General features: G+C 38.1%; 1 protein-coding gene across 1 annotated transcript in view; it reads left to right on the top strand.

Moving 5' to 3' along the window:
• The window catches only part of DCHS2 (dachsous cadherin-related 2), a 241,967-nt gene extending 217,028 nt beyond the window's left edge, over positions 1-24,939 (top strand). The window contains exons 16-20 of the mRNA XM_070504944.1: positions 2,357-2,508; positions 14,354-14,484; positions 16,583-16,869; positions 17,794-17,926; positions 20,014-24,939. Coding sequence (XP_070361045.1) covers positions 2,357-2,508; positions 14,354-14,484; positions 16,583-16,869; positions 17,794-17,926; positions 20,014-22,640 — 3,330 coding nt within the window. The 3' untranslated portion in view covers positions 22,641-24,939. The remainder of the gene's footprint in view (positions 1-2,356; positions 2,509-14,353; positions 14,485-16,582; positions 16,870-17,793; positions 17,927-20,013) is intronic.
• Positions 24,940-25,417: the final 478 nt, after the last annotated feature.

Raw genomic sequence — 25,417 nt, 5'->3', positions numbered from 1 at the left:
AATAAGCATCAAACCCCCTTCCTGAGAAAGTCTGCAGAATAACGGGACATTCTCTTTGGCCTCTGTAACCCCACTGCTGTGGTCCAGCACCTGATGACTCTTTGCTCTGGACTGGATGGGGTCAGGTATCTACGTGACGTGTTAGTATCCTTTCTGGACAAGACTTCTGACAGCTCTTTACTGTGTGGCTACCTTCACCTGAATATATAGAGACACCTTTGTTTGACTTCCACTCCAGTTCCGGATGTGCACGTTCCCTTCTGTTGGTGCAAACAAGACCAGCGGAGTCTCTGCAGTCTGGGAGTTTCAGCCCTGTGCCCCACACACAGTCCAGGATACCCAGGATTTCTTACGCTATTGTTGCAAATTTGTTCTATATGATAGGAGCCTAGTTGCTCCAGTCACCAGCCTGTTCCAGAAGTGCTGTGACTTTACTCTGGTGTCAGCCGTGGCTGAGATGTTTAAGAAGAAGGTGAAGGCATTCACTTTTCCAATCTTAATAACCCTGCCCAGCGATGCCTGTTCAGTTGGCATGACAGATACCTCCAGGGCCACCATGGGGCCTACTTTGTCCCCCAGAGCATCCCCGACTGGGGCACTGCTGCACTGCACTTCTTTGTCACACATGCTAACCTGCTCAATGTGGAGTCCCTGAAGGTGAAGACACCTTTAAAGCCCAGGTACACCAAGCCGGAGAGAGCCTGACCAACCAGTACTTCAAGTTATGTCAAATTTCGAGAAGGCTGAGTCAGGGATGGCTACAGCGAACTTTGTTCTTCACATTTTTAGATCATTGAGTTTCCAGGAAAATAGAGCTGCCATTTGCATGTGTCCTGTTCAGATAAATAGGAATGTAGAAGGCTCTGGAGTTTTATCACTTGTGGTAGTTACTTCTTGCTTTTTGCCACCCACTGCCCATGCGCCAACCCCCGCCCCCCGCCCCGATCTTTTGGTTACAGCCCCACAAACTTCCTTTAGGAACTGACATCAGATGCAGTCTTGGTGGGATTGTCAATCAAGGTAGTGACCTGTCCCCCGCCACCACCCTGCCGGAGGTGTTGTCAGCTGCCTCCGTCTCATACAGACTTTCTCTCCTGGATTTGGAACCTTGAGTGGTAGGACACCAGGACAGAGACAAATCAGAGCTGATTCATCTTGACAGCAACAAAACTCAGAGAAGCTGTGCCCCAGAGTTGTCCAGGTTGTTGTCCTTCACCGGGGTGCTCTCTTTCTGATACATTTCTTTCCTGGTGAAGTTAGCCATAGTGGATACATGTTGCTGGCATCCTAAAACCCTAGCTGATACACCTCCTGGGAGGCTGCTCTCTGTAACACTTTTAAGTCTATGGCCCCAGGGGACATGATGGACTTCATTCTTTCCAGAAGCAGATGAACTTCTCTTCCTGGTGATTTTAAAGGGAATTCTGTATTGCTGCCTTTCTGTACCAAATAGCTGGCTTGTGTGCTCTCCTAATGAGGTCCTGGGCATCCCACTTAGGCCCCTCAGGATTCCCTGAGACCTCTGGCAACAGTGTGAAGGATGGGTTGAGAGGGTAGGGAGTTAGAAGCAAAAACCCACAAGAACATCAGTGTAGTCACCTAGGAGAGAGATGACAAGGGATGTGAGCTCAGGCCAAGGTTGAGGGAAGAGAGGATAAACATAAGTAGAAAAACATTTTAAATTAATCTGTCAACTTGTTCTTAAACAAGATCTTGAATCCACTAATAGAATTAGTTGTGTGATCTAAATGTAATGCAGGCTAAGTAATATATCTTCATGGAGAATTGTGCAAAACTTTTGTTTTATCCTCAACAAGACTTTGATAACCCGTCAAATAAATGATCAGGATCTAAATATGTTAGCACTAAATCTAGGCTTTGTTTCATTTATTTAAAGATCCTCTTAAAATGAGACTTACCATACAATATAAAAAATACACATGTGCCCTATTTTATAGGCAATACATTAAACAGGAAAACAAAGCAAATGAAAGACTACCACTCACTATTGGAGATTTCTTTTCTGGTGCTAGCATGAATCCACATACAGTAGGGAAATCTTCCATTCAGACAAATTAGATTTTTTTTCAAGTATTTTTTTCCTCTTGACTATAATTGTAGCTCAAAACATGTGCTATTCCTACTGGAACTTACTTGGAAATCCTTTGAATAAGTATGCAGAATAAATAGTTTTCTCACCCATTATCCCCCTTATTGTAAATGTCGGTATCCTTTGATCGTTTTTAAGGTGTGTTTGATAATCTGTGATCATTTCATAATGCATTTTTCTGGAAAACTGGCTTAACCCACATTGCAGATTAAATCATTATCTAATGGAAGAGTTGCTTCCTCACAGGTTTTTGCTACAGACCTGGACAGTGGGTTGAACGGCCTCATTGAGTATTCCATTCTCTCTGGCAACCATGGAGAAGCCTTCCAGATGGACGCACTGAGTGGTGTGATAACAGCAAATGCCATTCTGGATTATGAGTTCACCAATTCCTACAGGTTTGTCCCGAATTCAGATCCATTTGATCAGCTATTCTGCTTTGTTTCTGACAACATTGTTGCTTTGGGCATGACTTCCTATTATGTAAACTTATTTGTAAAGCGTATTTTCCCCTTGGTCCCAAATTATGATCACCCTTTTGATATATTGAAAGAGTCTTAGAAAGTATTTGCTATTTGGAAAAGTTGATTGGACTAGAGGAACTTGAAGATCTCTTCTAGTTCTAAGATCCTATGAATTTGTGATGCTATTAAGTACTAACTGAGAGACATTATAACAACAATATTTGTGAAATGCCTACTGAACTACAGAGGACTTTGCAAGTGTTTGTTGCTATTGTTTTTAAAAACAGTGAAGACTGAATGACGTTTCTGTTTTTAACTCTTTCTTTTGTGTGTGTGTATAAAAGTACAACCCTGTCATCAGGTCTTTATTACAGTACTGTGTTCTAATAGCAATTATCTTATTAAAATCTTATCTTATTCAACATTAAATATATTTTGGTCTGGAGTTCAAGAGATGCCAACCTTATACAGAATTCTATAAAAGAGAAAATAATAGTGTCATAGGTCTTCTAGGTATTTTAAAAAGTCAGTGCTACAAAAGTCTAGCCATACATACAGAGAGATTTATGGCATCACAGTCTGTAAAAGAAAAAGAAACAGACTCTAAGGAACCTAAAATATCCGTGAATGGGGACTGCTCCAAGAATGATGGCCCAGCCTTCCATGGAATACCACGAAACTGATTTTAAAAGAGAAAAGGTACACCTGTATGTACCAATGAGGACAGAGCTCCAGGATATATGACTAAGTGGAGGAAATAAGATGCACTACAGTGTTTATGCTGCAGGCCTATTTGAGTAGAAAGCGCACTCATATACATGGACTACTTCAGGAAGAAAACACTAGAAATTGTTAACCTTGTTGGGTCTCTGGAGAAGTGGTTGGGAAGCCTGTAGTCAAAGAGCAGCTTGACTTTCTTATTGTGCATTTGAATGTGCTTTATATTTGTTCCACATATATATTTTTTTTCTAAGGAAAGTTCGCCCTGAGCTAACATCTGCTGCCAGTCTTCCTCTTTTTGTATGTGGGCCACCACCACAGCATAGCCATTGACAGACAAGTGGTGTAGGTCCATGCCCAGGAACCAAACCTGGGCTGCTGAAGTGGAGCATGCCGAACTTAACCACTAGGCCACCAGGGCTGGCCCTTGTGTCATATTTTTGTGTGTTCTTCTGGAAGGCCTTGTCCTACAGTATTTCATGTAATTCGCACAGTCATCCCCCAAGGACGTTACCTTAGGCGTGTTCTTACTCACTGATAAGACAGCAGACATACAGTGGCTTGCTCAGGGTCACAGACCCATTCAATGATCAAACATGACTGGCACTCAGGTATTCCAATTCTGAGTCACACTGTTTCCACTATACAATCTACAAAATGGACCTTCTGTTTAGTGAAAAGACAGGTGTACAAAAGACCCAAGTGTCAATATTCCCCTAGGCCAGACTACTTTCATGTTTTATCAGGAAAGTGCAGTATATTCACATGGTTGAGCAGTGAGAGCCAATTAAAACACGGTCTGTTAGTGGGAGGATTGAATTAATTAAGCTCGGAAAGACTTCCCAACCCTAAAAGTTTGATTAAGTGTTTAGTTCTTTTTGTTTAATATATTTCAAAATATTACTTCAAAAGTATTTAAAAAGTTTTTTCAAGACCTTACCCTGTACTAACTAGTAGGATTTTCTCAGCAACATTTTAGTGTAATCAATTGTTGTAATACTTATTATATAAATATATTAAAACTGATTCTATAAATATGCTAACCTATTCCTGCTACATTGTTTCTATAGTAATTTTAAGCATAAAGCTTTTTTTTTCTCTCTCCAAAGATGACTGCAGGTACATCTCAGCCTAGTTGCCACCTGAGTGATTACAAATTCAGAGAATATTGAAGGTCTGCCATGTTCTAGGAACAAGCATTTCCTGATTGTAATGACTTTCTGTTACAATGTTCTTCTTACTCAATGGAGTCTAATTACAATTAAATCTAATTCCTTTCAGCCTTTTCCCATTTGCGTCAAGTTTCAATGTTCCCAACATTTAAATTGATCCCAATATTGAAAAGTGCCCCTCTCCGATTCCCCATGAAGAATTTAAGTCAAGGCTGGGAGAAGCAGAAACTGAGAGAAGTTGAAATCTACACACTTTCGCAGAGAGACGCAGAGACAGCCATACACACATGCACACACACACACACGCACGCACGCACGCACACACTCACACACTGTCTCCAGTATCACCAGGGCAGGGAAATATTTTAAACCTCCTGCCTCTCTGGGTTCTCTCCTTCCTCCGCCCCCTGTGGCTTCTCTTCCTCTTTAGTGCTTTCCTTGACATTTAAGGCAGTGGGAAATAACAGGACGATTTCCCCCCAGCCTGCTATACCTTTTGTGAAGGCTTTGGAAACCGTGTCATTTAGTTTTTAATTTTTCTTTACTTTTAAAGTATTGCAGTTTTGTCTGATTAAGGAAAATATTCCCAATTCTAGCCCTCTGTTTTCCCATATAAAGTGAGGGGAAAAAAGATATTGTGAGGAGTGATTCTACTCAATCTAAATGCAATAAATAAAAATTAAGTAATTTTTAGTTCTTATATTAAGCCGCATATGCAAAAACTCAGGGGAAAGATGATGACAAATCATAGAATAGATCTTAAGTTCTGTTTGACTGATGTTTCTGAATTTTGAAGGCTATTTCCCAAGCATGAGGCTGGGGATATAAACACTCAACAAAGAATTCTTTTTTTTTTTATTTTTTTTTGTGAGGAGCTAACATCCGTTGCCAATCCTCCTCTTTTTTTGCTTGAGGAAGATTGTCCCTGAGCTAACGTCTGTGCCAGTCTTCATCTTCTTTGTCTGTGGGATGCTCCACAGCATGGCTCATGAGTGGAGTAGGTCCATACTCGGGATCCAAACTCCTGAACCCCAGGATGTGGAAGCAGAGCATGCGGAACTTTAAGCACTCGGCCACAGGGCTGGTCTCCAACAATTCTTGTTTTTAGGGAGCCTAGAAATCAAGTCCATTATAACCCATGGCAGGAAGTATATTCATAATCGTAGTAGTTGCCGTTGAGGAGCACCTGCTTTACATGTTGAATTCTCATAATAGACTTAAGATTTACAGAATGAGGAAACTGAAGTTTAGAAAGGTAAAGTTGTCTGCCGAGAATAAGCAGCTAAAGAATGGTGGAACAGAGATTCCTGCCCATGTGAGTGCTCATGGCAGGGCTTCCTACTGTATCAGGTGAATGGATCTTAAAAGTACAAACCTGTGTGTTTACAAAACACAAAACAGAAAAAAACACCTTCAGAAACTTAATAATAGCAAATAAGTTCCAGCTTGCAGTGTGAAATAACACCTTTCTAGGTGTGAGTGTGTAAAAATGGGATTTGATTCACTGCTTTCCACTACTTGACTTATAACTGACGTGGAATGACGTATCAATGTTTAAGCTGGTGACTGATATCCATGTAAGCCTCATAACACTTTAGCGCCGAGATTTTTAGTCTTTTGAGGGACTTTAAACAAAAATGAGCAACAAAAAGTCGTAGGCAAATAAGAGTTAATTTAAGTGTTTAAAAATTCAGTTTCTATAGCATAAATAGTCAAGGTCGTAGAGCATTTATTGCCAGGAGCAATGCTATACTTGTATTCTCAGTTGAATGCTCATTATGACTGTGAGAGAAATTTCAAAAAACAGTTATATATACAGGTAGGAAATGGGATGAGATGTTATTATCTTTTCCAAAATGCATGATTCGTAGCAGCAGGGCTGAGATTGGAACCCCAGTCTGTCTCCCTGTAGAAAAGAAAAGAAAAGGCCTTCCAGACAGAAAGCAGGAGGAAACACTTGGCTATGCAAAAGTGTTTGGAAGTAACAAGTGGTACAGCGCACTGAGTGTGGGTAATCCAGAAGAGGCTGGGCTGTGGAGGAGTATGAGGAAGATGGTCAAAAGGTACAAACCTCCAGGTATACGATAAATGAGTACATCAATCTTAGGGATGTAATGTACAACACAATGGCTGTAGTTAACACTGCTGTATGGTACATAAGAAACCTGTTAAGAGATTAAATCTTGAGTTCTCATTACAATGATAAAAACCATTTTATTCTTTCTTCTTTTTTTGTGTGTCTCTATGAGATGATGGATGCTAACTAACATTATTGTGGTAATCATTTCATAATATATGTAAGTCAAGTCATGATGCTGGATACCTTAAACTTATACAGAGTCATATGCCAATCATATCTCAGTAAAACTGGAAAAAAACCCTCACACAATGATCTGAAAGACAAAACAAAACAACAACAATAAAGAGACTGGTAGGTTTCACCAAGTTTTGAAGGACTTTATATGCCATGTAATGAAAATTTTACTCTGTCCTGTCAAGGCTATACAAAAGTATAAGGAATTGAGTGCATGTTCAAATGTTTATTTCTAAAAGGCATCTAGTAATGGATGCACCGCAGGACAGAGAACCAGCATCAGGTGGACTAGTTAAGCCTAACAGCTGTGAAAGGTATGTTATGTGGACAAAGTAGTGGGGATGGAAGGAGGGGGTGTGCTTACTAGTTGGTTCAGATATGGAATCCATAGGAACATGGAAGGAGATAGAAAATGCTTCTGAAATTTCTACATAGGAAAGGCAGGAAGAAGAATAGATTGGGACTGGGATTGGGCTTTTTTTACGAGTGCTTTGATCGCCAGTGCAAGAGCAAAAGTAAAGATATAGTCTCCTTAGGCAATTAAAAATAGTGATCTGGAGCTCAGGAAAGGGGTCTTCATTCAAGAGTTAGATTTGAGGCCCATCCAGGGAAAATGTGCAAAATGGAATTACCTAGGGAGACTGTGTAAAGTGAGAATTTGGGGGATTATTTCCACTTGAGGGCCAAGCAGAGAAATAGAAGATTCAAGGAGTAGAAAGATAGGAACCAAGCAGAGAGATTGGACTGCATAAAAGAAAATAGTTTCCAAACGTGTTTGGATTAGAATCTGCTAAAAGTATTCCTTATTGTAAGGAGTTTGCAAGGAATAGGCTTGTCCAAAATTGTTTTCTAGCAAGATAACTTACACACTGTTGTATCTGTAGGTTAATTAATACAAAGCTGTGAAATTAATTTGAAATTCAAGTCAACACATTGATTTTTACTAACAAAAATATTTTACAGATTAAGTGAGCAAATACAATTTCCTGTAACAAGTATGTGTTAGAAACACAACAAGTTCTGGGAGATCAAACAATACTTCATGGTTATGAATTACTGTCTTAGAAAGCTTCTGTAAACTTCAAAGAGAGGAATTACAATTTGTGAAGTAAGAAACATCGTATATATAGATTTAAACTTAAATAAAATTTTTGCCTCATTTGGCCAGTGTCCCAATCGCGCTTTCTGTTCATTTTCCTCCTGTGGCCACCAGAAGGCAAATATTCTCCGACCTTGTATCCTTCTGTTCATGAGCAAGGGTTGAAGTCTTAGCTTAGTACTTTTAGTTTTCAAAATACATATGGCAGGATGCTTTCCTCTGTAGACTTCTCAGTGAATACCAGTGGGACCTAGAATTTCTTTCCATTTCAAACAAGGCTGAGTAAGCATTTTGAGATTTATGATGTTTATGTCCACAACTGGAAAGAGACCATTGTCTGGTGATTAGGAAACGCTTGATATTCTTTTCCAAAGGAGAGCCATTAAAGTGATGGATAGAAAGCAGATTATAGTGGGTTGAAGAGTGACTAAAATAGGAAGCAGAGACGGTTCTGAGGGACTGCTGTTCTTTTGCAGCTATGTCGAGTTAAAAGGAAGGAACGCGAGATGGTGGGAACTGAGTGGGATTCAGGCTTGAGCGTAGGGTATGGTTTTAGGGTTGGCTCGACTTGAGCATGTTTATAGGAAGAAAGGAAGTATTCGATAGATAGGTTAAAGATGGGAGATTTTGATCTAGGTACATTTTCTTATTTTAAATTTTTTATTGTTATCAAAGTAATACATTTTTTAAGAAATCAATTTTTTAGTATTGCAAAATATCGACAGGCTGAGATGAAAGTTAGCAAACACTGCTTCACTCATCCCAGCACTAAAGTCTCAGGAGGCTCACATTTTAACCGTTTTTCTCCATTATTATAAACACCAATCTGCCTTAATTGATAATTTTAAACCTTATCTCTCAACTTCCTGTTATAATAGATGTAGTTTAATATTTTTTACCTGCTTATATCTAATTCCCTCTTTTTATCCATATCACTATTTTTTATTTAATCAATAGTTGTGTTTACATTATATGGTTATATAAAGGTTCACTTTAGAGCCAGGTCATACTGTATGATTGTATTTCCTTTCTTACCCACCCTCCCAGAGTAATGATTATCTTTCTTTTTTGACAGCAAGTTTTCTATATCCTTGTACTTAATTCGTTGTAAATGCTCCCTTTGCTGTGTCATGCCCATCCATCTTTTCCCCCCCGAGATAACTCTCAAATCAAATATTCTATCAGGCCCTCTGGGTTCCTTGGAGACCTCATTCCTGCTGCGTTCTGCCCTCCTGATCTGGTATGAACCATCTGGCTCTCTCAGGCTGCTGCAAAGCTGTATCCCATGACTTTGGTTTATTGCTCTCCTACGTTGGGCCCCTGACTCCCAGATCCCATGTCTTCTTTTTCTTAGTTTTTCTCTTCAGATAGCTTTGTAGGAAAAGGTACCAGGGAAGTAAACTCTCTGAGTTCTTGTATATCTGAAAATGCCTTACTCTATTCTCACATGCGATGTGATTTATACAAGGGATAGTATAGAAATTGAAATTTTCTTTTAGAACTTTGAAGGCATTGTTCTGTTATCTTTTACAACCCAGTTTTGCCATTGAGAGGTCTGATATCATTTTAATTACATGTTTTGTATAGGATTTGTTCTTTTGTTTTCTGTGGAAATTCTCAGGTTGTGTTCTTTATCCATAATGTTTAGAAATTTTGTGATTAAATCCTTTGATGTGTGTCTTTCCTTGTGTTGAGTACTTGGTGTGCTCTTTTAGTAAGGAGAAATGTTTCTTTCTGTTTTCTTGTGTTATCTCACTGATAATTCTCTCTCTACTGTTTTTCGTTTTGTTTTGTTTGTTTATTTACTCTGCCTTGTTCCTTTTTCCTGGATCGTGTGCAGTCGAGTGTTGGACTGCCTGGATTGATCCTGCATCAGTAATATTTTATTTCCTACTTTCCATTTCTTGTTTTATGTGTTGGTTTGTTTTTGTATTTTTCTGGGAGATTTCCTTAATTTCAACCTTCTAAGCTTTCTTTTTTGTTTTCTAGTTAAAAAGTTGGGGGATATTATATTCTTTTTTATTTCCAAAAGTTCCTCCTTGATCTTTGACTTTTCCACAGCATCTTGTTCTTGTTTTACACATGTGTTACCAAACCTCTTAATCTCAAGTTTGTGTGCCCGATGCCCAGTAAGCCAAACACTGAGGCATCCATGCTTGGAGATGGAGAAGGATTTATTTGAATTGGCCAAAACGAGAAGGCAGGAACTTAGGTTCTCTCAAATCTGCCTTAACAGGAGAAGAAAACAGGGTGTTGTACAGAGCTAAGGCAGGTGGCAGGAGGAATTTTGGAGAAACAAAGGGATAATCTATGTTTCTTTCACTCCCGATAAGCCCCTGGGCAATCTAACTTCTGGGCGTCAACAGCAGCTGAGGATTGGTTATCTGGTGCTGTAAATTCCTTAAAGCCATTCTCTTTCTTCTGTAAAACAAGGTCATAAATCCTTGTGACCTTTAAGTTACCCCTCAGGCTAAACAGGAAAACAGCAAATTGACAATATTAATTTCTTTTCATAATAAGGTTGAAAGTTAATCTTATTGAATATTTACAGTAACCCTCAGATACCTGGCTTCACATGCGTTATCTTCTGATAGCCCTCCAAGGACATTAATTAGAATTGTTTTTACATTTCCTTTTGTACTTTCAAGATCTCTGTTTCCTTTGGGTTCATTTCTTCTCTTTGTCTATTTTGCACCCTCTTTTTCATGTTGGAGGTTTTCTGTAAGTAACTAATGATCGTTGGTTCTGAGTGAGGCAATAGCAAAGTCAGGAGAATCCCAGAGGGAGCTGCCGAAGCTTATTGACCAGCACACTTCACTTTCAGATGAACCAGAGAGGAAACCAACTACTTTGCAGGATGACGCACAAATGATAGTATATAGAGAGTTCTTTTTTCTTTGGGAGGGACTTTCATTTCTCCAGGGACAGTCTCTCGATATTACTTCCTCTGAGTATGAACATCAGGCATTCTTTCGCCTGGGAGTGAAGAGCAATGGGTAAGGGGGTTTGATTGTGCTGTATTTTGAGTTTAAAATAACCTTCAGGCTATTTTTATCTCAGTATCTCACCCCACCCTTTGCCATGTCTTGAGCCTCTCTGTTGGTTAAGTGGGGGCACATCTGCTTCTCACTCATCCTTCTCTCCCTTTGAATGCATTTTAATCTGTGATCGCCTCTGACCCACTTATCTGTAACCACTCCTTAATCTGCTTGCATTTTCCAGAAATTTCTAGAAACTTCTCACCCACTCCGCCCACTAATATCTTCTCCCATTTTCTTTTTAGCCTTATGGACATATACCATATTTTAAGTTCTTTTGCTATCATTATAGTAGAATCTCAGAAGGAAGAAGAAGTAAAACCTATGTAGATATAACCAGAAGTCATAGCTCTTCTTTTCATAGGTGTTTCTGATGTTGGCTGCTATTTTTGTTTTTCTTAGAATTTCAGAAGGAACACTTAAATTCTTGGTAGGCATTTAAGATACTGTTGAGAAAGAGTTTTGAAAAATCCTTTACCACCATCTTTACTACTTGTTAAGGCAATCAGAAAAGATCTTGCCTGGTCAAAGTTGCATTTAAAGTTTTGTGTGGTAAAAGAAGCTTCCCGTGCTTGGTAGAATAGGAGAAATATGCTCTGAACTAGAATGGGCCTGTTCTAAATCTGGTCAGTTTCATTTACAGTCTCTGCTGATAAAGTAATCAAGGCAGCAGTCCTGGAACGTGGAGCCAGCTGGACGGACTACAACCAATAGTTTTGCAAAGACTGCCAAAGAGCAATCATAGAAAACTTGAAGTCTCTCAGGAGTTATGAGTAGAATCTCAGGGGATCTGCCTTCAAAATTTTTCATTTGTTCTTCAAGCCATTGAAAAAACTTCTCCTTGTTCTTTTATTTTGAAACTGAATCATATATTGCCCTCCGTATCAAAGAATCCCACTTTTTTTTAACCTGACATAGGCATTACATAGAACCCCTGAGGTTGTAACGTTGTGAAAATAAGGGTGGTTATGGCTGTAGTGGAAGAATTGACAGAGCCCTAGCTTTGATGTCTTGCCTGAGACTTTAGTATGACAAGAGAAGGGGCAGACAGCAGGGGCAGAGAACAATATGAGTTGATCATTTTTAGTAAAATTTTTCCATATGTACCTGACTTATGTTTATGCTAACAAAACAAACTTTCCACATGGAATTATTTGTAGGCTCCAAAAGTGTGAAATTCAAGTAGTTGCTCTACTTGGTGTCCCAACTCTGACCGTGAAGAAGGTGGCCTGTGTGCTTCATGAACAGTAGATAAGCAGGGATCATTTGCTATTCAGTAGACTTTAAACCAAGAAAGAGCTGATACTTGTTTTACATCATTTTAAAATTTAAGGTTGGAAAGATAAAGAACACTTACCAAGTAAGCTAACAATGGAAAAGAAAGTGGACGTGTGTCAACTTCCAGGACTCAGTTTCTAAAAGGTAGTATCAACAACTAGCCAAAACTAATACCACTTCTGAAATAAAAATCATCTTCTGATTGACAACTCACTTTATTATTCAGCTACCCTCCTGGAACCCATAGTGTTTAGAGGAGAGTGAAAAGCTAATGATTATACATTGGGGTGTGATATATCCACTGTAAGAGAGGCATGTGGAAACTGTCAGGTAGTAGAGCACGAGCTTTCCAGTCAGCCAGGACCTGGGCTTGAGTTCTGCCTCTTCCTATAATACATTTATAATCTTGGACAAATCTTGAGAAACCAGCACTCAACATGTATTAAAGAAAATCAAATAAGGTAGCCCACCGACCCACAAGGACCTTATGGGAGAGGCAGATAAATAAATCGTTAAGAACGAAAGGTGATCATTGCTATGGCAGAGGAATGTACAGTTAGCCCTTCGTATCCACAGGTTCTGCATCCATGGATTCAACCTCGGATGCAAAGGCCTACGATGGTTGGGTCTGTATTGAACATGTACAGACTTTTTTTCTTGTTACTCCTTAAACAATACAATGTAACAACTATTGACATAGCATTTATATTGTGTTAGGTATTATAAATAATCTAGAGATGATTTAAATTATACAGGAGGATGTGCGTAAGTTATAAGCCAGTACTATACCATTTTATATAAGAGACTTGAGCATCCACAGATTTTGGTATCCACAGGGCATCCTGGAACCAATCCCCCATGGGTACGGAAGGACAGGATGCTCTGGGATACAGAAAGGGACATCCAAATCAGATAAGAGATCAGTGAAGCTTACCAGAGATGTGAGCTTTGAAAGACCAAGAGTGTATAGGGACAGGGATTCCAGGCAGCAGCCAGATCATAGAAGCTCATGTGTATGTGCTGAAGGCTTGGACTAGCTCTTGTAGACATGGATAACCAAAGAAACGTTTTAAATAGAGGAGTCGGGTTTTCAAATTAGGATTCTAGATAGAGCAACTGAGGTACAATGTGGGGGATGGATAGAAGCAGATGAGACTTGCAGTAGGGAGATTGGTGAGTAAAAAGTGCTCCAGTTGAGAAAGGATATAATGAATATCTAGCATTCCAGGCAAAGATGATGAGGGGACAAGGCTACAAAGACTGGCTTGTCCTGGTTTCTCCAGGACTGTCCTGGTTTTAAAAAAAACTGAAAGTCCCATATCCTAGGAAGCCCTTCAGTCCCTGGAAGGTAGGTTGGTTGATGGGTCTGTCTGAGGCTCTGAAGGTAGGGGTGAAATGGACAGGAACACTTGACCCAAGTGATATTCAGGAGGTAAAACCCATAAGACTCATAATTAGTTGGATGTTGGAAGAGTGGTGACAGAAAGGGAGAAGTTGAAGACACTAATAAGGCTTCTAACTTGGTTGCTGGAGAAGCTAACTGTATCATCATCCAAGACAGGTTGAGTCGCTGCATGTCAATTCTTCCAGATCATGGACCTTTACCTCTACGTTATAGTCCTGGCCAATCATGCATTTTTCGTACGCGTATTAATGTATGAAATTCTACCGTTTTGATTGATTTGCAATATGGATCTGGAAAAAAAATCAATACAAAGCAATCTTTTAGTGGCTCTGTCCTTTGTTGGTGTATTAACATGGAAATATATGGCAATACCCAGGCTGTGTGTGGCAGAGTGGAGGCAATCTACTTATCCAAACAACAGATATTGGTATTTGTACTTTTTAGGTTGTTTTTAGTAGGAAAGGACTGAATTTTATGATCTGCCTTCTGGGAATGGTCCATTTGTTTTAAAGACCTCATGAATTTTGGTCGCTTGCTGGATTTGATTCCCTAAATGTGTCAAAAATAAATAAATTTCAGGTTACCATTCTTATGAAATAAATTTTAAATGATGCTATTTAGAAAAAGCCAAGGGGAGAAATAAAAGCAGCTAGTCAGCTCATTTTTAAATTTTCAACTGGATATTTGATATTTATGTTGTTTTTCTTATTCTCTGGATGATGGATAACATTCTTTGATTCTTTTCCAAACCAGCTTGATTGTGCAAGCCACAGATAAAGGGATGCCCAGACTTTCTGGTACAAGTGTGATCAAGATACAGGTGACCGATGTAAATGACAATGCCCCAGCTTTTCTCCCCTCTGAAGCAGTGGAAATTGCAGAAAGTAAGTGTGGTGCTTTGGAATGTGGTTTTGATTAACTTGTATTATATCATCTACCATTTTTTCTGCCAGGTGCTGTATTAAATATGAGTACTAATCCTCAACAACCATACAACATGGATAGTTTTCATTTTCATTTTACAGAATAGAAAACGGATGGTCAAAAGTTAAATGTCAAATGTCAAATGTCAAAGACGTTAAATGTTAAAGTTGGGGTTTGCAATTAGATCAGCAGGGCAATTTCACATGTTCAAACCACCATTCCACACAGCTTCTTTTTGTGTACAGATATTTCTTAAAAGTGAAGTCTGCTCTATGAAAAAGTATTTTTATTGATTGTGTTCTCAGACTAACTTTGTCAGTCTTTGCAGTATACTAATGACAAGTAATAAGTGAAGGGAATTGGATGTTTGTTGCAGGAAGTCATCATTTTCCTCTAGTGTAAACTAAACTCCAACATTTGCAGAAAAATTTTACCATATTAATGGTAGAGGTTGAATATACAAAATTTTATGTGATATGCTGACTAATCTTAATTGTTTGGGTCTCTGGGTTGCACAATGATTCCATAGTCTATGATCCTGAAGTTGACTGTGGTCAGTGGCTGTACTAGTAAAACCCAACCCAACTCTTGATAATTGAAGTTTCAAATACTGATGGCTACTCACTTACCTCTCTCCTTTCACTCTTAATACCCAATTTGTTCCTAAAATGTTCCTAATTTTTTGTTACATTCACTTTCCAAACAACTTGTAGCCATCATTGCTCACAGAGATATATATTCCAGAAATTTCAATATATAGGGATATCTACAAATATTCTGAAATATTCTACCAAAAAATTTGTTCAGTTTTGCTTCTCACCTATTTCTTTTTTTAAGGTTGGCCCTGAGCTAACATCTGTTGCCAGTCTTTGTGGGTTTTTTTCTTCTTCTCCGCAAAACCCCCTAGTATATAGTTGTATATTCTAGTTGTAGGTCCTTCTAGTTGAGTTAGGTGGGATGCCGCCTCAGCATGGCTTGAATCTGAGCACTGCTGGGTCTGTGCCCAGGATCTGAACCAGCAAAATCCTGGGCTGCAGAAGCAGAGCGCACAAACTTAACCATTCCGCTACAGGGCCAGCCCCACCTCTCACCTACTTGCTACGTTTTCATTTGCTTTTACTGAAGGTACTCTTCTAAAGCACATGGATTAGCATCAAAATGCAGCAATGCGCCCAGTATAACTATATCACAAGAACAAATTGCGTAAGTCAAAACATACTGATGAGGTGAAGTGTGGTTGGTGCACATCAGGAATGTTCCAACTTGAAATATGAAAATTATGAGTCTCATATTCAGTAGAACTATTCTGAAGATTTTGGCATCTTCTTTCTACCTGCACCCTACCTGTCAGCTTAAAAACAAAGTCCTTTTCACGGCATTTTAAGCTAGAAAACACCTATGGTGTGTGAGACATTTAGTGTGTCATCTATTTTTGTGATTTTTTTTGGTGAATAATGTTAGAGATTTACTTCCATTGCAACATGATGTATACTTTCTATAGTCTTGACAATTCTGAGAGTCAGATTTAAAGAGAAGAAAGAGTCTATGTGCCACTCCGAAAGAAATCATTTTACAAAAATAAGTACAAGGAACTAATTATCTATTTCTAACTTCAGTATCCAAACATTTTCATTTATATCTTGCCTATTTTTCCAAATTTTGTGTTTTGTGTTAATGTTTTGAGTGGTAACCTTCTTCCCACTCACATCCCCCATGAATATATGATTCTGATACAGAAATGTTATAGTAGAAATAAATGGCTTAGAATGTTTCTTGGTCCTGGAATTGTGTTGCAAGCATATGATGAAAAATGTAATACAAAAATTGAAAATACCTACCTCCTCAATTCCCTACTCAGCGGTAAATTTTCACTTTTATTGGGCTCATAAATTCCTCAGAGTTTTTGTTCAGTTCATAAGGGGCTTTGTATGAGAAATCATGCCAAGAAACAGCAAATCATGTTGGACTTAAATAAAAATGCTTGGTTTGGACTATTAAAGCAAAGCATTTCAAAGGATGAATTTTAATGGAGACTGACATTGGTCATGACTATTTCAGGTTCTTTGCCTGGTGTAATTGTGACTCAGATATCAGTTCATGATGTGGATTTGAATCCAGCTTTCATCTTCAGTCTTACCAAAGAGAGTAATCCTGGAACCAAGTTCGCAATTGATCAGACCACTGGAGTAGTGGTACTAGTGAAAACATTGGATTTTGAAGAAGCTACTGAATATGAGCTGCTCATCCAAATTTCTGATTTGGTTCACCACACAGAGGGAGCACTCATCGTCCGTGTGTTGGACGTCAATGATAACCCACCAGTATTTTCTCAAGATTATTACCAGGTAAAGAGCTTAAAGAGATGCTGAAACCACAGCCAAAACTAAAAAGAACAAAGAATAATGTAAATCTGCCATCGTTGACAGGCTAATTTAGGCAGACAATATTCACTGGTTTTAGAGCCTAAGTTGATGCTGAGGGTTTTATATGTAATATCATGGACGATAGAAGTACATATGGAATTGAATATCTCATTCAATTCAGTTTCTTAAGTGTGCATCATATGTCACCGTATGAAAGTATGTCATCATTTTTCTAGCTTTTAGGGTTTGGGGTCCAGTTGTCCATAACAATTGAAACTTGCCTAATAGCTAGAAAGCCACAGATAAGGCAATAAGGTAGTTTGGATTATCTCCAGTTAACTTGGGAAAAATTTTTCTTTCCTAGGAATATTTTTGGAATATATTGATTACCATTTTGCAGAAACAAGTCATGAACAAAACTGTAAAGTGAAAATTTTAGTTTTTAGAGCATAGTGTCTATTTATAGAAGGACAATGATAGCATTCAGCTGAGTACCTGAAAATGTGCTCCAGGACTCCTGAATGTAACAAACGCAAGGTTTACCAGTAAGCACAGCACTAACCTAAGTCATGATCTTCTGTGAAGGCTTGCTAAATTACATGATGTACGTAATTATACAATTGTGCAATGTAATAATATATTAGTGAATGTATTAGCTATCCTCCTCCACACAGAAATAATTTAGAAGGAAATTTTATTCATAATAAAAATTAAAACTGAATGAAATTTTTAAAAGTTTTGCTTTTCTGAATTCTGGGACTACACATAAATTAATATGCCTAATAAAGTCAGGTTCTCTGTGTATTTTCTACAAGCACAAGGAATAAAACGATCTCACATTCTGGCCCTGTTCATGAAAATATCTGTAACCTTTAAGCACAACATCCGTTCCTCTTTCTCCCTTAGGTCACCATTCCTGAGTTAGTGCCTGTGGGGTACTCTGTGCTGACCGTGGCAGCCACAGACTTAGAAGGCAACGAGAACATTTCCTACAGAATCCTTTCCTCATCTAGGGAATTTTCAATTGATCCTATGAATGGTGAGTTATTTATAGTGGCTTTATTGTTCATAGGTTTCAGTTACAGGATGGAAACCTGGAATAATCCTTTCCAAGTGCTCCTAAAACAGCCCTCCACCCCCGCTCCCTGGATGATAGACATTACCTTCTTATTTCTCTTTCTATCAAATGCCATAGTAGCAAATCCCACTGTTGTTTCTCTTCTCCAACATCTCGGTGGCTGGAAAGCAAAAGGAATTGATTAAACACTGGCAAATGCACAGAAATTCAGAGACCCCAAAATAGTAAACACCCAGTTCATCAGTCCAACCAAGCACGGTTCAGGTAGTTATCCCAGGTCTCAAAGAATCAACATGAACTCGAAGGGATTAATTTAGTTCTGAACACTTCTTGTTACTAGAGTTTGGAAGCTTTTGTTTTCTAAGCCAAGTACAAGAAGTTCAGTAATAACATCATATATTCAATAAGGACAAAAAAAAATTGAAAACGGAAAACTATTCAAGCATCTCTACTACTTAAAAACCATCGTGGTGTTCTGGTTTCCTTGATGCCTTCCAAGCCTCTTTATATTTTTATCAGAGAGCAAGACATTTTTGGTTGGAAATGCATTCAGGCAAGTGATTTCAGATTAGAACAGTTAAGCCTTGCATAAAGTTCAACAATGAGTAGACATTAAAAGTTAAATTTGATAAAGCTGAATAATTAGCAAAGCACTGTCCCTAGCCGAGCTCAGTCTAGAAAAGAACAGGGCTGGGGACACATTGCAGTGTGTGTGCCCCATCTGCATCCACCAGTGCATCGTTTCGCAAGTGAGAGCTGATGTAAAAGTTAACCTCAGGATGATGGATGTTAACCAGACTTATTGTGGTGACCATTTCTCACTATACACATATACCAGATCAGTATGTTGCACACCTGAAACGAATATAATGTTATGTCAATTATATCTCAATTAAAAAAAATTTAACCTCAGGATTCCCTGAAGGGAGAATTTAGTCAGAAAATACCAGTATGAGGCCCATGAAGTGTTGTAACAGGGAGAAGTAGGTAATGTTGCCACACAGCCTGTGTGTGAATGGCTACATTCAAATATATATGATATAAACATGTCAGGAATTTGGTTTTCCTTTTCTTCTCTCTCTCTTTGTCTTTCTCTCTCTCTGTTCTTTGGTTTGGTTGGGTTTTTTTTTTTTTTTTTGACTTTTTTTTTTGCCTCAGATGATGGCAGTTGCTGCTGTGGCCACAGCAAACCACAGCGTGCAAGGTGTCCCCTCGAAGCGCTCAATCCTAGCGACACTTTTGCCTGACATGTTATCAACAAATTTACAATGAGGTATTGATTAGAATGTTTTAAAAATATTAAATGTTAACAGGTCCGTTTAGTTCAGGGTGGGACTCTAATTGAAATGTGGCATTTAAATGACAGCATTTTGTATTCTCTTTTAGTGACCATACTTAAAACACATTTATCTTAGAAAAATATAGTTACATATTTACTTATAAAATTACATATTTCTGTCATTTAAAATGACAAAATGTATTAAGTACATTTCACCAATAAGGGAAAAATCCACTTGCCGAATTAACCAAGAGCTTTAGGAAAGACATCTCTATAATTAAGCAATAGTTATAACTCTGCATTGTCAATATTTGCTAAGTTCATTTAACTAGAGTGAATGTCAATTAAAATTTCCAGAGTAAATATCTTTATGCTAGAGTGTCTCTATACATGTGTCTATGGGTAGTAGAATGGGGTATAAATTTTTCAAATAAGAGTACATTTTTTTAAAAAGAATAAATAATGGAACAACTTATTATACAAAAATAAAATTAAGAAAAATTTGTGGTAAAGTCATCTTCAAGCAGCACACACATTTAGTAGAGTGAATGTCATGAATATTATTTCTGGATCTTAAGTGTCACAAAAGTATAAATATAATAATATAAATAAATATAATAATTTTCTCTTTTGAGTTACTCTTGGCTGTAACTTAAAAAATCTAACAAGTAACTAAATATTTTAGTAAACATTTCATAAATATTTGTTGACTAAATGGATCGTGAAAATTTAATTTCACAACATTGAAATGCTATGTCTTGTTTTTCAGGCACAATATTTACTATCAATCCTGTATTACTTCTGGATAAAAAATCAACAATTCAATTTCTTGTTGAAGCCAGTGATAGTGGAATTCCTGACCTGAGGGCTCGTACCTTAGTGGAGATAGAAATACAAGATATGAACAACTACGCTCCTGAGTTTGCAGTAGAATATTATAATCTTAGCTTGAGTGAAGATGCTCTCATTGGAGGCACGCTTGTCACATTTTCAACCATTGACCATGACTGGACCCATGAAAACACTTATGTTGAATATTCCATCATCAGTGGTAATTCACAGAACAATTTCCATGTGGAAACCAGTTTCACTCATTCAGAATATCCTTATAAGCAAGTTGGTTATCTGGTGTTGCTTCATAAACTGGACAGAGAAGCAATTGCCAGTCATAAGCTTGTCATTCTCGCATCTGATCATGGCTGCCCTCCACTGAGTTCCACAGCCATTGTATCAATAGAAGTACTTGATGTCAATGATAATCCACCTAAATTCAACAGTCTGAAATATCATGCCCATGTCAAGGAAAGTACCCCCCTAGGGAGTCAGATCACTGTGGTCTCAGCAAATGACCATGACGTGGGTTCACATGCAGAAATCATCTACTATATAATCTCTGGAAACGAGAAGGGACATTTTTACTTGGAAGAAAAAAACGGAGTTCTTTATTTGATTAAACCTCTGGATTATGAAGAAACAATAAAATTCACTTTAACTGTCCAAGCTTCAGATGAAGAAAAGAAACATTTTTCTTTTGCAGTTGTGTTTGTCAATGTCCTAGATGATAATGACCATGCACCCCAGTTTATGTTCTCAAGTTTGAACTGTGTTGTTCCTGAAAATCTGCCTGTTTTCTCCACCATCTGTTCTGTAAATGCTTTGGATTTTGATGCAGGTCCTTATGGAGAACTGACCTATTCTGTTTTATCATCCTGTTCTGTCACCCATGGGATGCCTCACGGCCATGATCGCTTCCTCGTTGACCCTTTAACAGGGGATATTTATGCTAAGCAAGTCCTTGACTATGAAAATGACAATAAATACTGCTTCACAGTTCAGGCAAAAGACAAAGGTGACTTAACAGCCTCTTTAATGGTTTGGGTGGATATTGAAGGGATAGATGAGTTTGAACCCATTTTCACTCAAGATCAATATTTTTTCAGTCTCCCAGAAAAGAGTAACATAAGACAACTCATTGGCAGAGTGGAAGCATCAGATGCAGATGCTGGTATTGATGGAGTTATTCTTTATTCCCTTGAAACTCCATCCCCTTTCTTTTCAGTAAATAAAACTAACGGAAATATTTATTTGACAAGAGCCCTTCCCCTAGTAAAAAGTCAAGTCAGCAAAGAAGACACCATTGAAATGAAAATAATTGCTCATAGCCCCAAACCAGACTCCAAGTTCACATCTTGTACCATTTTTGTGAATGTGTCTTTCTCCTCGGAAGGAAAACACTCAGCAGTATCAGCCAGCAGCTTTTCAATCAGCCTCACGGTCTCCTTTTTAGCATTTCTCTTACTCGTCTTCATTCTCATTGTACTGATTTTAAGACATAAACAAAAAGACGCAATAAACAATTATAAAGAAAAGAAAACCTCGTCATCCTTAGATATCAATTTGAGAGTGACGGGGGATGCCAGCATGCTCAAGCCCTTCCAGAAAACTAATGAGTGTAGTAGTGAGGTAGTGCCCATGGACTCCGTGCCTGAATGGTTGAGTTTAATGAGTCTCATGGAGAAGGACATTGTAAATCTGTACAGGCACTCGAACTCCAGTGGCCACTGTTCTGTGGAAGCAGAAACTGCAGAAGATAAAGAAATCCAGAGGATAAATGAGCACCCTTACAGAAAGGAGTCTGCCTCAGCTCTGAGTGATTGCGAGTCCAGGGTGCCAGACTCTGGAATCCCAAGGGACTCAGACCAGCTCTCCTGCTTGTCTGGGGAAACTGATGTAGTGGTCACTGCTGAAACAGCAGAAACCAACCAAACATTTGAAGAAGGAGATCGAGGAGAAGGCTGTGACACAACCTATGTTCGAAATAATGTGTTACCCCAGACGCTAAAGAAGAGAGAGGTAAAAGAGGGCAACCTGGCTGATGTCAGAAAACAGTCCATCTTTATTTCAGGTGATCAGGAAGCAAGATGTGCAACTCTTTCAACCAGGAGAACCTCTGATCATGATGTGAGAGACAACTATCACTGGGATCATCTCCTCAGTTGGGAACCCAAGTTCCAACCTCTTGCCTCAGTATTTAATGATATTGCAAAACTAAAGGATGAACATTTGCATATGCTGGGCATTCCCAAAGAAAAGAAAACTTTTGTTTTTCCACCACCTTTGATTACTGCAGTAGCCCAGCCCGGAATTAAAGCAGTTCCACCAAGAATGCCAGCCATAACCCCGGGACAAGTACTTCAGAAATACCCACACTCCCCCCTTCTCTACCATCTCAACTCTCTGCCAGAAGCCACGACACCCAGTTTTTCTCCATCTCTTTTCCTCCTCGCCACACAGACCCCTGCCATGACTCCACTGTTGTCAGATGGAGAATTATTAGGAACACATCTAAGAGGTACATGCCGTGAACTTAAAGCGGAAGATGAAGTTCAAATATGAAATGATTGTGATCTCAAACACTTGCTCACCATTGGTCATGAATGATTGAACAAAACATTCTTAAGCAAGCATCTCGAGACTGGCTTCATTTTATTTATGAGTGAGTGATATAATTTCGTCAGGGTTTTCAGAACTTAACCATGTAAGTTGCTCAAATTTCTTCCAGCCTTAATAAGAAGTTACACTCTCTTTTAACCTTTATGTTTTGCTCTCAGGACTCAAGTGTGTGTATATTAAGCAGTGTATATTCTGTCATATCTAGTTTTCTGTGTGATTAGATTTCCAAAGGCCACAATGAACTTGACTGACTGCCAAAATCTTCCTATGAAAATAAATGAAATAAAGTCTAGTGCACTCTGGTTACATTGCTGCTGATTGCACTGCTATATCTAAAACAAACTAGCAAAGATTGAATAAGGAATGAGTGTAGGACAGAAAGTAACAGAGGAAATTTGGAAGGATGAACTTAAGTTTTAAAGTAAAGCAATTTTCCGTAGATCTGATTTATTTTGAGATGCATTTCTCCACTTTTCCTGTATGCCACACTGTGAAGTGTAGCCATAAATTGAATTTTAATGTGGTGTCTTTGGAAATCTAATGAGAAATTAAGAATGAAATTTGTCATAACTGTGCCAAGCAAGAAAGTTTTTCCTAATTAAATGAACCGGAAATGCGTGTTCTCGGTAGACAGCCAGGACAGGTAAAAGCAGTAAGTGTGTGGTTGGCTGCCACCTAAGATGTGTTTTCTTGGCCTTCTTTACAAATCGAATGACGTTTTTTTCTCTCAATGCTCTGTCTTGTAACATGGTACGGGTACAGACATTAAACTTTGAAGATTAATTTGTAGATATTTCTTCCTTTTATTTTCTTCTAGATATGGTAACTTTTGGTGAGAAATAATTTATCCACTTAATGTTAGTTTTAAAAGTTTGTGTAGATAAAATTATCTTATTAGCTAATAATAAATTTCATAGAGTAATTTAGCAATATATTTTTAAATGAAGATTTTTTTATATAAATATTTCTATTATAAAAGCTAAGAGTGGATGTCAGAAGTCTTTCTTCCATTGGTTCATATTCACGTTTAGTTTCAACTGTCATTAGATGGAGCAGTTTGGCAACATGGTTAAAATAATTTTGTTTTGTATAGCTGCTGTTTCAGAAATACAGTGGCGGGGTGCAGGACTCCCCTATAATGCTATATCCTCCTCTCTAGTGAGCCTGAGGATCCATCAGAGATTCTTATCCCTTCCAGGAAAGCAGAACTCATCCTGATGATATTGGTCCAGAAGTCACCCATGGTAGGCAACATGACTAGGCTTTGGAATAAGACTTTAGGATTCTAATGTCAAGTCTAGAGGGCATCCGGTACGGTTTTCTTAGTAGTTAGTGTGGGCTTCTGCTATAGAAAATTTCCTTTATGTTTTTTTCAATCGGTTTCATCTGTAAAACTATGTGAGATAACTAATTTATGTTTACTGAAAAACATTGCTGGATTCCATGTTTGATATCTAGTTTTGTAGATAAGTAATTCTAAGGGCTTCCTATGCAGATTCTATCAATTATATATATCTTTGCTCACTCAAATTGAACACAAGTGTATAAAACTCCATTAGAAATTGTATGAAGCATGAAGATTTTTGGACCAGGCTGGAATCCTAGGAGAAGTCATTTAGGCATAGAACACTTAAATATTAAAGAATGGATGCATGGCTCTCCTTTTCTTCATTGCAACTGGGGAATAAGATTTCATGGTCTTTCTATAAAAAAAGAAAGCAATTAATCATTTCAGTGTTCCAATATTTATTCTCTCTTTGACTTCCTTCAAAAGATTACTTTGAGCATATGAGGAAATTCTATACATGTACTTTTTCTCTAATTATACGTGAAAGTTTTGTTTTGTGACAGAATTCTAGGAACCAAAAGTATTTTGTTGTTGTTAAATAGGTTCTTCATTTACTTATGTTTAAAAAGAGTTAGCCATCTAACTCTTCCCTAAGTTATTTGCCTGTGATTTACTGCTCGTTCTGGACATGATTCTGCATTTTTTTCCAGACATTTAATAAAAACGGAAGACATGAAGTACTTAAAACTATTCCTTACCGTTATCTAGTGGATTTTTAATTGATAATTTTATTAATACTGTATCCAACACGGCGTCACCACCAAAAAACTGCTACAGGTGGGGTTGAGAGTAAAAATGTGAACATGCTGGTTAAGTCTTTGCAATAAATCATGTGTCAACTCTTTCAACTAGAGTGCTTTTTTCCTAAGTAAACAATATAATTTGTACAGTTTTCCTTCAAGTTTAATATTAACTTGCCTCATATGTTCTGTGTTACTTTGCTGATCTACACACCGGCTTTAGCACTCTGGAGGGGGTACAGAACTTGTTAGTGGAAAATCATATTAAGCCCCAAATTCATAAGCTATAAAATAAAAGACAGTTGTGTCTTGTGGAATTTTGGCCGCCTGAAATTCTGGACTTTCTTGTTGGCAGCCTTAAAAATACTGGTGTAAATCAGTACCAAATGGATATCAAAATTCCATGTCCTCGTAGTAATCATTGAATTGGCTTTCAAAACAGATTCCTGGGCAAAGAAAGGGGAAAACGCTGTATCTCTAGGGATTTGATCATTTAACTGTTCTTTAAAAATATTAAAATACACTATAAACTACTGGCTGCCTACATGTAGACATACTTAGTCTATAATGGATGTCCAGTTGAGACATGAACTGTTTCTCAGCATCTTTACCCTCGGTCTCAGAACCCTCCT

This window comes from Equus asinus, chromosome 3 (genome assembly GCF_041296235.1).
Source record: "Equus asinus isolate D_3611 breed Donkey chromosome 3, EquAss-T2T_v2, whole genome shotgun sequence".
Lineage (NCBI taxonomy): Eukaryota > Metazoa > Chordata > Mammalia > Perissodactyla > Equidae > Equus > Equus asinus.
This window is presented reverse-complemented; position numbering and strand designations above follow the sequence as displayed.